Genomic DNA, 14396 nt, shown 5'->3' with positions numbered 1-14396 from the left:
AATAAAAAAAATATTATTTTGATGTGTTTTGAAATTAAAATCACTTTGAAAAGCAACTGCTAGCATAACCCGGACATAAATATCATAACAGCATTTAAAATTATTTTTTTAACGGTGTTTCATTTAAAGTGTTTATTAATCGTACTGATGATTTAAAAAATTATTTTTTAAAAATAAAAATATATTATTTTTATATATTTTTAAGTAACTGACTCTATACACCCTCTAGGCTTCAATTGTATTGATTGGAAACCTTATTTGTATTAATTTTTGTTTATTTAACGGCATAAAAAATTGTTGTACGAGCAATACGAACATTAAAATTCATACGAATCCCTTTCGCCCAGGTCGAAAATTTGTAGTGATTAAGGTCCTGCTCTGCACCCAATATGAACACGTTATAATTACATCATTCTCCGCAAGACTACAAGTCCTTCGAGCGAAGATCAAAAGATTAACAATCAAGGCTGCCGGTTTAGAATCGAGTTTAGACTTTTCCATCCCCGTCGAGTATCGAATGAAGCTGGGTTTTTTTTCCCATCGTGGAAACGAGGAGGGTCGGATTTTTCTAGGAATCTTCCAATTTGCACAGAAAATATTTAGCTCCAATAATTTTAATCCAAAATAAATAGTTTCCAAAATTTAAGGTAGCTCAAGATTGTACAGAAAATATTCATAGATGTCTGGTAATTGAAATCCTGGTTATTCCAGCGACGTTGTTTGTTTTTCCAAAAAATTAATGCTATTTTTTCAATTTATACGTGGACACGCATGATTTTATAATTTTTTTTTATATTGTCTGTTTTCACTATTCAATTTGAATTTATGAATCCTCTAACATGATGGTAAAGGGTTTCGGATCGACACAACATGTCTCGAGTTCAAGTCAGAACATGTATCTCTTGTAAAAACCTAAGACAACTGGAATTTTACTCGTTTACCTAGATCTATAAAATATTCTCAAACCAAAAAAAAAAATGAATTTATAAACATATTTAATGTCCTTCGGGCAATGTATGTATATTTTAATGTTTTCTAAAACTTCTCTTCACTTGTGAGCCTAATTTTTAAAGATAGTAAAGGGGTTTGGATTTCAAGATCTTTATTGAATTTGTTTTAAGAAAAAAACTTAATTATTATGTTAAATTTGATAATTGAGTTTGAGTTTAATATCATTTAAATTTATTGAACAAATTAAAATTCTGATCATACTTGATAAATTGACGGATGACAATGCTAGCATGTCAGAGTGACAAATTCTAGCTCCTAATTTCAATGATCTGGGGGTCAATTTTGTAATGCACTGGCTAAACGTGGTAGTTTGTTTTTGGTTTTGGGTCGTCGAAATCCATTGAAAGTAGATTTCAAAAAATAAAAAAATATTATTTTAATATAATTATAAATTAAAAACAGTTTAAACTACAACCACAACTATATTTTCATGCTCTTAATTATAAAGAGATCTGGGACATTCGAACTCAAAACTGAAGGGCTTTCATCGTATGCTAATTTCCAGCCCAATATCCTAGCAGATTTATACCCAAGAAATGCAAATGACAGCCGTAAGTAAATTCCAATTCTAGGCCCTTGGCCCATCATTAAAACCTGCAAAAGTTTTTGGTTTAGCAATCATCAAGCCATCAGCTTAGTGTAATTAGCTGATTGCTGGCCCGCGACATGCTAGCAAAAGTATATTCAATAATCCGCGACTATTGTGGTTAAATTAACTAATCCACAGCTAGGCCGAAAGAACCTGTAAAAAAACTAAACAAGAGAAAATTGTAAAGTTAAAGGCATAATAATTCAATGTTAAAGATGAAAACATCATATAAAAGTATGAAAGAAAATAATTAAGGGTTAAATTGAAAAAGAAAAACTAAAAAGAGGATAAAAAGAAGTTATTGAAAGAATAAAGAGCAAAACTGGATGAAAAACCAAATGAAATTAAATATCGAGGGATAAAATTAATAAATAAATAAATCAAGAAAATGATAAGAATATAGCAATCAAAATAACAAGGATAAAAAATAAATTAAATAAACAAATGCAATAAAATTAAAAAGAATGAAATTGTAAAAAATAATAATGATGAAAGTATAAAGCATATAATTAAATAGAGTAACTAAAAGTAGAGGGATCAAATTGAATAAAAAAAACAAGACTAATCTAAAATAAGTTAAAGTTGTTCTTGTGGTTAAGAATTCTTGTTTTTATAATAACAATACTCCCTGCATTCTAAATGTATTATTTCATCTGACCTTTCACGCAAATTAAAAAAGTGTAATTAATTAAACATTTAAAATTATTCTGTATTAATACCCTTCATTTGAATCTAAACAGCAGAGAGAAATTCGAGTGAAATAATTAAACTACGTTATAATTAGGGGTATAATAGCAACACCAGGTAATTACCAATTTAACCTTTTGATAATAAATAGTAGTTTTGGGATGTCTAAAAATAAAAGGCGGACAGTATCTTCGAGACGGATACAATAATATTTTCTTCCTACTCTTAATCTCTAAATCAATATGTAGGAGTTCCGGTTTTGCTTCAACGAGGGACCAAGCAAACACATAGCTAGCTATGTATCGGAAAGAATGCAGCAGAAGCTGGCGAGCTGGAAGTCCAAGAATCTACCACTTGCAGGGAGAATTACGTTATGCAAGCCCAAGCTATCCGCGGTTCCTCCATACCCAATGCATTCATCGCTCTTGCCTGCAGCTACATGTAACGAGATTGAAAAGACAGGTCGCAGGTTTATTCGAGGGGAGAACGAAGGAAAAGAAAGGCTCCACCGAGTCAGGTGGAAAACAGTGTGCAAGTCGAAGCAGGATGGGTTTTTATTCCTCCCAATTTCATAACATTATCGAGTTTTTATTCCTCCCAATTTCATTCTTCCAAGTCACATCAACGTTGTTTTGTTTACATTCCTTATGATTTGCACTGTTCCCGCATGTGCTTGGTTTTTAAGGATTTTCAAAGATGGATTGGGTTTTGATTTCGCAGATCAGAGTTCAATGGCGTTGAAAATAGAAATTGAAATACCGAGGACTAGACTCGACAAAAAAACAAAAATACAGGTTCCAAGTTAGATTTCGAAGCTGAGATCTTTAGTTCGATACCTAAAATTTCACCTTTTCTATTATTTGATACATGTTGTTTTGGCAACTCACGTTTTGATTTCAATCAAATTTCAACCATCAAAATAATTAATCTTTATATTAATGAATTTATTTTTTCAAAAAGAGTTCAATGGAGATAGTGCATGTCCGAAAAGGTGGATCGATGTCTTTTTTTTTTATTGGATGTTTTAAAATTAAAAATAAATTTATTAAGATTGTAATGGTGTTTGTGAATTATTTTCCAGGGAAAATGAGCCAGAAAAAGGATTCTAGACTTGTAAAAACTTCAGCTTCGATTTTTCGATCAATAAATATGATTAGGAATCAGTCCAGCAGCGACAGGTTATATACCACAACAATCGATAGGTTGCATGTAAGAAAAAAATAATAGCGGGTGCCCCTTAAAAAAAAACATTTCTAGGCACAGAGATTTGGGTTCTTGGATAGTCAAGCGTGTGGATGGCCTCTTAGGCCCTCAACGCCTAACATTTTTTTTTAAATAATTTTTATATTTAGATATTAATTCAAAATTCTTTTTTAGTTTTAAAACTGTTTGACTTAATTTTTTTTTTCTTAAATGGTTATTGATCTTTTAAAATGTTTTTTTTTAATTTTATGATATTTTTTAAAAATATTATATTTTTTCTGAATTTTTTCCTTTTTTTATTTTATATAAATAAATTATATTTTTATGAAAAATTTATATATATATATATATATATATATATATATATATATATATATATTAGCAACAAGAATCTAATTTAAAATATATTAAAATATATAAAATAAAATTGATAATTGGTGTAAAATAATTGTATTTGTATCCATCTTATCTTTCACTTTAAATTAGATTCTTGCTTGTTAACTTCTGCTAAAATGCGCTCACTTCTATCTTATCTTCCTTTAGAAAGTAGAAACACCTCGATAAAATTTCAGAACCCAAGCTCTCCCTGACCAGTAACCCAGACCTCTAAAGCCTCAAATTCCTTGTACTCCACTCCCGGCGCAATGCAGCCACAACCCCTTTCCTTCACTAACATGAGCTGGTCACTCTCAATCTCCACCCCTCCTTCAAAAAACCTCTTAGCAGGATCCAATGGAAACCAAGACCCACAATTTCTTACTATCCAATCCTCTAAATGGTGCCCCGACCCAACTTCAACTGGGCTCCAAAGACAATCCAAGAAGGAGTTGTCTAGGATTCTAAGAACTGAAGCTGCTATAAAAGCTATTGAACAAAAAGCCAACTCCAAGAAATATAATAACCTTTGGCCTAAAGCAGTTTTAGAAGCTCTTGACGACGCTATAAAAGAAAACCAATGGGAATCTGCTCTTAAGGTTTGTGGGTTTTTTTTTTTGTGAAGTTGTGTTCTTTTTATTGTTTTTTATGTTTTATAGTATGCGATTTTGGTTTAAGGTCTGCTGTGTTATGTTTCATTCGAGTTATGTCGATGGTGGTTAATGTGTGCTTTTGTTTCTCTGAGCCAAGTTTGAATTAGTGATATTGCTATACAAGTGCATTAGTCTATCAAGAAAGTGATTAACTTTCCATGATCATGGCATTATACGATGGTTGTTAAATTCAAGCAATGCATTTGGCAATTTCTAGAAACTTGCTGGTATTTTATTGTTATGATTACTGACGTTTGTGTTTAGAATGCATGCATATATTCTAAAATAAAGTCCGTGCTGGTTTTTAGATTTTTGAACTTCTTCGTAAGCAACATTGGTACGAGCCGAGAACCAAAACATACACCAAGTTGTTGATGATGCTTGGCAAGTGCAGGCAACCTGAGGAGGGCAGCTTGCTTTTTGAGGTCATGCTGTCTGATGGCCTCAAACCTACAATTGATGTTTATACTGCTCTTGTGAGTGCTTATGGCAAAAGTGGTCAACTTGACAAGGCGTTTTCTATTGTTGTTGAAATGAAAGCAATCTCTGAATGCAAACCAGATGTGTATACATATTCCATACTTATAAACTGTTGCATTAAACTCCATCGTTTTGAACTTATTCGAGGAATTCTTGCTGAGATGTCATATCTAGGAATTGAATGCAGCACTGTTACGTACAGCACTATCATCGATGGATACGGTAAGGCTAAAATGTTTGAAGAAATGGAGAACACATTGACAGATATGATTGAAAGTGGCAGCTCTGTTCCAGATCTTTTCACATTTAATTCCATCATTGGGGCTTATGGGAGCAGTGGGCGGATAGACAAGATGGAGAAGTGGTACACTGAATTTCAGTTAATGGGTCTAAGGCAAGATATTAAGACGTTCAATATCCTGATCAGATCATATGGGAAAGCAGGCATGTATGGCAAGATGAGGTCTGTTTTGGAATTCATGGAGAAAAGGTTCTTTTCTCCATCAATTGTTACTCATAATATTATCATTGAGACATTTGGAAAGGCCGGGGATATTGAGACCATGGAGGAATACTTCAGCAAAATGAAACATCTAGGAATTAAGCCTAACACTGTCACTTACTGTTCTCTTGTTAGTGCTTACAGTAAAGCTGGGCATATAATGAAGATTGATTCAATTCTGAGGCAGGTGGAGAACTCTGATGTGATACTAGATACCCCATTCTTCAACTGCGTCATCAGTGCCTATGTTCGAGCAGGTGATATAGAAAAGATGTCTAAGTTGTTTCTGGGAATGGAAGGGAGAAAATGCAAGCCGGACAGCATCACCTTTGCTACCATGATTCAAGCCTACAACGCGCAAGGCATGATTGAAGCTGCACAAGGCATGGAGAATATGATGATTGCAACCAGGAAGAATTCAGGTATGCGTGATGGCTTCCCTACTTTCTAGTGATATTGTTTGTTGGCCTATGCAATTTTTTCCTTTAACTAGTTAGTTTAACTTCATGCTCGTTAAATTTAACATTTTCATTTTGGTATTTTGAACCATTCTATGCCTGTTTGTTTGAATGTAATGAGGAGGACTTGTGTGAAAGAAATTTGGATTTGAAAACTGTTTGGGGTATTATTGAACATGATTTAAGTTGTGCCGTCTGAGAAAAAAAAAAGGTAGCTCCTTCCCAGGTAGAGGGATTTGAGGAGGAATTCTGTGTTACCTCTCAATTCAGTGGTTGTGCCTCAATATATGTGAAGACCACTTAAAGTTTAACCCGAAAGAGCTTGTTTATCTTGAATTTTAGATTTTTTTGTTATGATAACGTTCTTTAGACAAGATAAAGACTTATGGATATGCTTTACTGCTTTCTCATGGGTGCTCAGGTACTAGGTTGATTGGAGCCTAGCATGAGGGTTATTGTGGAAGAGCAACATTGAAAATATAAGACAATTAAATGTCTGAGGTGATAGTTTGGGAAGAAATACTTATTTCTCATGACCGCTTCTGTTGCCGGTGAGTACAGTCTTCCTAACACTAGTGAATTGTGAAAATAAATTGACACACAAGCACTCACGCACAGACATTAATTGAGGTTCAAGGTATGTCTCCTTGAAACACTTAACATTAACTAGTTACATTATGGAAGATCCGACACCCTGTCACCCCCATGACCTCTGAATCCATGCTTCCTTGCTTCATTAAGTGCACACAGTGTTTTATTTGTCCTTTTCTGATTTCATTAGAATCGCTAAATTACTTAATTCTGCCTTCACCTATCTGTGACAGGGAAACTTCCTGCTTGCCATGATAAGAATGAATACACACCTTCAGTATAATATCTGTTGCATACGGTGGATGATCCAATCAGCATCCTCTACTTCTGGATACCAACCTTTGGTTTTTCCCTCCTGTATCCGAAGGGAGGTATTCGGGATCAACATATGAACCATGCCAATAATGTGAGCCTGACAACTTTTGGTGAAGTCCTGCTCCTTGACATGCATCTACATGCCTGACAAGCACCTGGTTTTTTCTGTGGTATCGCCCTAAGGTTCTTGCTTGTGCAAAAAGCACGGATATTCTATTGGTACGCATCCACAATTTTTCCTGCACAAGAAACACATAAGATTCCGTAGCCAAGCAGGTTTAGGGGGTCGCTTGAGTGTGATGGATTGTTACAGACTCAGCCACTCGGTCCATTTAGACACAACCAATCACATTGATCGTTGCCCTAGATCCGTTTGTTACAATTGGTTAGTTTAGAGCATCCAGATAATTTGATTGGTCTGGTCCACACTCAAACTACGCAACAATCACTCCCTGAAAGTTCAGAGTGTAGAAATTAGTCAGGTTGTAATCTCCAATTATCTTGTTATAAAGAAAAAAAAAAGGAAAGACAAGAGAGGAATGTAGACAAGGAGGGGAAGGATAGCATATGATGGACATCGTTGATATTTTTTCATGTTATTGACAATTTATTTATTTATTTGATGCAATAAGCTTATGAATAGCATGTAATCTAAGCAATTTTTGAGGCTGATGTCTTGTCCTGTTAGAATGGGACGCCCTTCACTGAGCAGTTTGATTTCAGGTGTAGTAGGTTGGTGATGGTATTACTTGTTCTGCTTTCTGCTTTCTTCAGTGGTATTACTTGAAAAAGGCTCCTCAATGGTATTGACTATTAACTATGGCTATGACCATTCTCGTGATAAAATATTTTGGTTTCAATTTATTTTTGTATTTTAAAAGTATTTTTTTAAAAATTATTTTTTTTTAATAATATTTTTTTTGTGTTTTTATATTACATTGATACGGTAATATTTTGATGTATTTTCAATTAATAAATTATAACCCCCTGGTTTCTTAATTATTTTTAAATGAATTTACATGGCATAAAATTTAATGTTTTTAAACCCTATTTCGGGAAATAATATTTAAAAGTAACTTGGTATGAAAAAAAAAATCCCGACCAAAGTTTAGTTCCCCAAAACTAGTACTGCGTTTTCTATTCGTCATTCTCCTGGGTTCAAATTACCACGTCAGCAATGGACTACAAAATTGGAAATATATTTCTAAGGTATAATTTCATTTTGAAAACCATCCATATGCCCATCTAGATGGAAGATTAACATTTAACATGTTTTTTTTTCTCTGTATAGACATTACTTTTTTAAAATATTTTTTTACTTAGAAATATATAAAAATAATTTATTTTTATTTTTTATATTAGTTGATCAAAAAAAAATTAAATAATTTTTTTTAAATAAAAAAAATACATGTTTGGACTTCAACGCGAAGCAACCACAAATCATCCATTAACAGGAACCTGATTTCACAGGAGAAAAAAATAGAAAAAGAAAAGGAACGACAAATTTACAATGGGCGGCGAAAACGCAAAAATTCAAGACCTAAATGATGAGTCTTCGGAGGACAGGACCTTTCACGGTCAAGGCTCCCAAATTTCTGTGAGATGGTAAGAGATCGTGAAGCTGACAGTTGACATGACCGCTTTTTTGCCTCTTAGGCGTTGGCTCACAACAAGCCATTAGCTTCTAATGGAGCGTTCAACATGACTCGAAGAACATGTTATTAGAAATCATGGCACCATATCTTTTTCAATCATCGAACTTAATTAATAATTTCATCTATGAAAACTGTAATGCCCTGAAAACCCACCCATAATTTGTTTTTTTTTAATTTATCAAAATAATATATATCAGCCTATGAACCGACGCCTATACAACCCCGAAAGTCTAGGAAAAGGGTCCGTGAAAGGGTCAATTCTAAGGATTTGTTCGGTAAAGTTGCATAAAAGCCATAGCATGTATATTTACATATACACAGTAGGAGCTTGAATGTGAAAGGGAGCTCATCTATGGAGGCAGGTCAATAGTAGAGCCAACTTGCCTGGCAAACCAATAACGTGAGACTCTTGAGATTCAGACATGGTGGAGGGAGGGCCCTGTAACCACATTTAGAAAGTCGACTGCAGTTTTGGATATTAAATTAAATGCCACGCAATGTTTGATTTCTAACCTACCATGTTGCTATCTCGCTTGCTAATGAGTTAATGTTACCCCTCCCTTATCCATACTTTTCTTTTTTTAAAAGTAAGCGTGGATATCCGGGTTAACTTACGCGCACTTCAAATAATCTATACTAAATCTAGACAATAAATGGATCTGAATTCCATTTCATTGTTTAAAATTGAAGTTCGAAGATTTTTTTAAAAATAATTTTTACTAGTTAAATTTGTTCGGTGTGTAATAGTATTAGCCTTAATTTACTTCTATTTAGAGGATCTCCTAAATTTAAAATTGAATTTGCTTTTTTTCTTATATTTAAGTAGAAATCTAGCTAGGTTATGAAAAAACTTTTGGGATTTCCTATTAAGTCATGAGAGGGTTGGACAATCTTCAATAGATTTTTATGGAAACCCAAGCAACCTCGAGGCTAATTAACTATTTTTTATTTTTTTCAATTAGATCTTTGTAGTTGATTTCTTTTAATTCAATAAAATTGTTATTATTATCAACCCGAATTATCCGATTCATTACTCAACGTGATTAAATAAAATACTAAAACATCACAAATGAAATTAAGGCTTACGTTGTTATAATATACAGGGGTGAGAGGCAAACTAAGAATCTATCTGAAAGTGTGGTATATGTTGCTTTGTAAAATATTTTTTTTTAGAAATACATCAAAATAACATTTTATTTTTATTTTTTAAGATTTATCTTTGATATCAACACATCAAAACGAACAAAAAAACACATAAAAATATTTTGATACTAAAAAAAAATCTCAAAAATTTTCAAAAGTGTGGTCTTAATTACCTAGGGTTCATTAATTCCCCATAAACGAAAATCACATGAACCTTATGGGACATGGATTCAAGATCATGTATTTCAACAAGTACTTGAAGGCTAGCTCAGGATCTAGATGCATGAATCTAGATGCATGTTAATATATATATCTATGTGTGTGCGTGTGCGTGTTGGTCATTTTGAATTTTGTACCAAGGTCGTGGGTAAATGATCATTATTCCTTTCACATTTGTCTACATATGATGAAATGCAACATCATCAATAGATTATCAAGATGAATCAATGATGCTTCTAACATTCACATTCAACTTCTCATGTTCGGACAAGCAAGAAAGATGGAAGTCTTTCAAGCTCGTGAACAACATTCTAAGATGGTGATATCAGGTCCAATTTTAACTTGTAATCAAGAAATTAATGTTTTTTTTTAAGCGTAATTAACCGCACAAAGAAGAAGAAAATCGTGCTAGCCGGATATTCTAACGTCTTGCCGGAATTATGTCAATCATCTACCACGACTGATTTGTCTTGACAAACCTTGGCAGAAACGTGGCTTCTAGTCAATCATCTACCCATACCGTTGCTTTTTTTTTTTTTCTGTTTTTGAGATAAAAAAATATTTTTAGTTATGATTTTTTAAAAAATAGATTTAAAATAAGATTGATTTTTGCATATAAAACAAACAAACAAATAAATAATAGATTTTCAAGAATTGAAAATATGTTATCTTAACTTCTATAAAACTAAGATTTAAACCAAATTAAATCTATGTAAAATTTAGTAAAAAAAAAACGAATTTTCTCTCATGAAAAAAGAAAAGAAAAGGAGAGGCTATCATAAACACAAAACAGCATCTTCATCATCTCCATATCAAATGCATGGGCCACCTTTACGCGTTTAATTATGCGGCAACGCGGGGGGAATATGTGCCTGTGCCTGTGCCTGTCTTGTGAATGCAATGTCTTACATTATTGTATAGAATATAAAAATATTTGCACTATTGCAGGCACTGACGTCCTGTATGATTTATTATCGTCGTTATTATTAAGTTTCCTGGGAATTGTGCTCTTCATCTTCTTGAGATTCGTTGTAAAATTCATGTATAAATTAATATCATATTCACTATAAAAATTATTCATAATTAAATCTTACTTCTATGTGAAATATGGAGAGGAGTACGATTCCTGGGAAAGCTTGCAAGTATAAAGCCCAATATTGTAAAAACTTTACTTATAAAATTCTGAAATATATAATTGTAAGGACTATGAACACCACTTATCTCCACATTGGTATGATATTGTTCACTTTGAGCCTAAGCCCTCATGGATTTGCTCTTGGGCTATACCCAAAAGGCCTCATACCAATGGAGATATTTGTCCATCTTTATATACCCATGATCTTCCTCATTTCTAGCCAATGTGGGACTTTGGTCGTATACCCAACAATAATATAGGAATTTGTGTGATATATTTTTTAATATCTTGCAAAATATTAATAAAATAAAGCCATTTTATTAATATTTTTAAAGTGCATGCAATTGTTTTTTTTTTTTGTCTATGTTTTTAAATAAGATATAGATACATCACTGATTTCATGTATTAATAGAAACTATAACTCGATGTTTGGATAATATTAATAGACAATACCAAGAATGTATGATAGTCTTTCAAATCTAGATAATAAATTAAGAAAACCTTCTAAAAATCTCAAATTTAGACAGCTTAATTATATAGAAATAATTAATTATTATATCTCACTTATATGAAGAAAAACGAGTTTGAATCATCATATAATAAACAAATAACGAGCAATATTCTCAAGTCTCGAAGGTGAGGCGACTGCCTGAAGAAAACTAAGTGTTGGGTTTTTTTAGAAGAAAAAAAGAAAAGAGGGAAGGAGCGTCCAAGAGAGGAATTGCATATTGTGGCAAAGTGTAATTGTCGTTCCAACGGGATTACCATTACGCAGCAATCATGACAGAAGCGACTGCTGCAAAACACTTTAACCTTCCATGGTTTCAACGCCTTTGTATAGCGTTTCTTAACTCAATATATATATATATATATATATATATATATATATATATATATATATTGATTGGTAAAATTATTCAATATTTTTTTAGGAGACTTTAATTAGATTGAATATTGTTACTTGTTATTATTGAGATCGTGAGGATTAGGCAACAAATTACCTCCTCCTTCTTTTATCAAGTGTTAATGTGAAGAAGAAATTAAAAATGAAGATGAAAAACTGCCTACGGGAACCTTAATTATGTGTGATTAAGTAAACCAATAAAGAGATTTGTAAATATATATGTATATATATATTGCAGTGATGACTGATTGATCAAGAACTGCATATTCTTTGTTCCAGCAGACCTCTCGTGGAATGGAATTGAACTTGGAAGAGTAGCAATTTGACCTCTTTCATCTATTCTCTGCCACCATTACAGCAACTACTCACGAATTCTTATGCTATATATCGGACATCTCTTTCTCTAAAACTCGAATGCATATCCACTTTCATGGCAACTTGGACAAGTGTTCTTCTATTTTTATTTCTTTTTCAAGCCACCACAATTTATGCCTCCTTGGAACCGGTATTTGGCATCTGGTACTGTAGAATCAATTAAGTGATAAAAGGAACAGTTACACTAAATGTGAAAATGATGGAATATATATGTGTGTGTCTTTCAATTTTAAACAGGAGTTTTTGTGTTTATAGAATTTATCTGGTTGGAGTTATAATATATATATATATATATATATATATATATATATATATATATATATATATATATATATGAAGTAACTAGTGATATTTTATTAATTATTCTTTGGGTCTATTTTAAAATAAAAATTAATAAATACCATTTGGAGATAGAAATTCTAGGTAAAGATATTCTTATTAATTTTTTATGGGAATGAGTTTTATCTTCTTTTTTTTTATTTGTGTTTGAATTTATTTTTAATATAAACTAATAAAATTAATAACTCATAGGATATTACTAATTGTTTTTAATATAAACTCATAAAATAACTCATGGGATATTATTAACATTGAGGCAGGATGGCTACCTATAACTTTCAAGATAGAATGGAAAGATATAGCTTTAAGAAAAACAAATAAAATTTTCATATATAAATATAAAACAATACTTTCAAGGTAGATAATATTTTCTTCAACTAATATCAATTTCATTTCTTTCTTAAAAGATCTCGAATTAGAACATCCCTTTCTGACAAAAAAAAATATAATTTTTTCTTCTTAATCATGCGATATATGGAATGTGGATTGAGTAACTTCTAATTAATCTCTTAGATATATAGTGGCTGATACGTACACCCAAAAGTCAAAGGCAGAGCATGAAAATAACTTTTTTTTTTTGCCCACTAATCACAGTACGTGGTAAAAAGTGGGTGCCAATAAATGGATCATTATTGAGCCGTGGAAAACAAATTATAATGGCATTTTTCCGACCAATTTTGGCTATTGGATGGATTAGACATATATAAATGGATGCCGGGGAAAAAAAGAGGTATCGTGTTATTAATTTCCCGACCATTTTTTGGGATTGGACGATGAACATCAAAGTTTCTACAAGATGATTGAGACAACATCGTTTATATATAGTTTAGATCAATTGTGAAATCATGCTTGGTTGGTTCGGAATGATTATACCATTTAATCGTTTATTTAATCATATTATAAACTATTTTTGGAATGATCAACACTACGCGACCTCTGTCATGATATCTTTTGTTTTGAATCCGAGCTAGATTGGCCGATGTCATGTCGCAAATCTTATTTTCTTTGTTTTTTTATTTTTGTATATTTTGGTCTTGTTTTGCTTATTCCGCAGGCGTATTTGGAGCCTTGGCTTATGTGTTGGTCTTTGGCCCTTTTCCAGTAATCTATTTCTTTCTCGTCTTAATCTAATAATAACAATAATAATTAAAAAAAAATATTAGCGAAATCGTTGCTAAGGTTGGAGTTACTGGAAAAATATTACCCATAAAAATAAGGACTTGCTGGTTTACCAATGGAAGCAACACATTTTGCTTGATTTTTTCAGCTGATACCAAAATGAAACGAGGTTGAGTGAAGTGAGTGGTTTTTCTTAATGAGCCTTTTTTATAATAAATAAACATTTTAATTGTATATTCTATGCATTCATTATATTTTTAGGGGTTATTGGATTCTTTTGTAGAATTTTGATTAAAAATAAAATCTATTTATATGGTCAGTTAACAAGTTTTTAACGGGAGGCAGAAGTGCAATCATGATTAAGATTAAATATAAAAGAAGATGAAAAGTACAGGGTTTTTAAGACAGAGAGTGTAAAGTGTTATGACATCCATAATAGAGAGGGGTGGAATTAATTAACTCTTAAAATTAATTATAAGTCTATTTTTTATTTCATAAACAGTTAATTAATAAGCATTTTGTACCAATCATTAGTTGTTGATATGATATTACCTGTGTGTGTGTGTATATATATATATATATTATTAATTTAAGTATTCAAATCAGTTTGTGTATATCTCGATTAATTTTATAAATTTTAAAA

The 14396-nt window shown here is 32.0% G+C and overlaps 1 protein-coding gene across 1 annotated transcript; it reads left to right on the top strand.

The window, feature by feature from the left end:
* Positions 1 to 3987: 3987 nt before the first annotated feature.
* LOC133679454 (pentatricopeptide repeat-containing protein At3g53170) lies at positions 3988 to 7536 on the top strand. The gene is made up of 4 exons (XM_062102056.1): positions 3988 to 4464; positions 4827 to 5922; positions 6380 to 6509; positions 6783 to 7536. Exons 1-3 carry the CDS (start codon positions 4135 to 4137, stop codon positions 6400 to 6402), a joined length of 1449 nt encoding a protein of 482 aa, XP_061958040.1. The 5' UTR covers positions 3988 to 4134; the 3' UTR covers positions 6403 to 6509; positions 6783 to 7536.
* Positions 7537 to 14396: the final 6860 nt, after the last annotated feature.

This window comes from Populus nigra, chromosome 19, assembly GCF_951802175.1.
Source record: "Populus nigra chromosome 19, ddPopNigr1.1, whole genome shotgun sequence".
Taxonomy (NCBI): Eukaryota; Viridiplantae; Streptophyta; class Magnoliopsida; order Malpighiales; family Salicaceae; genus Populus; species Populus nigra.
The sequence above is the reverse complement of the archived record's forward strand: the minus strand, read 5'-3'. Positions and strand labels throughout refer to the sequence as shown.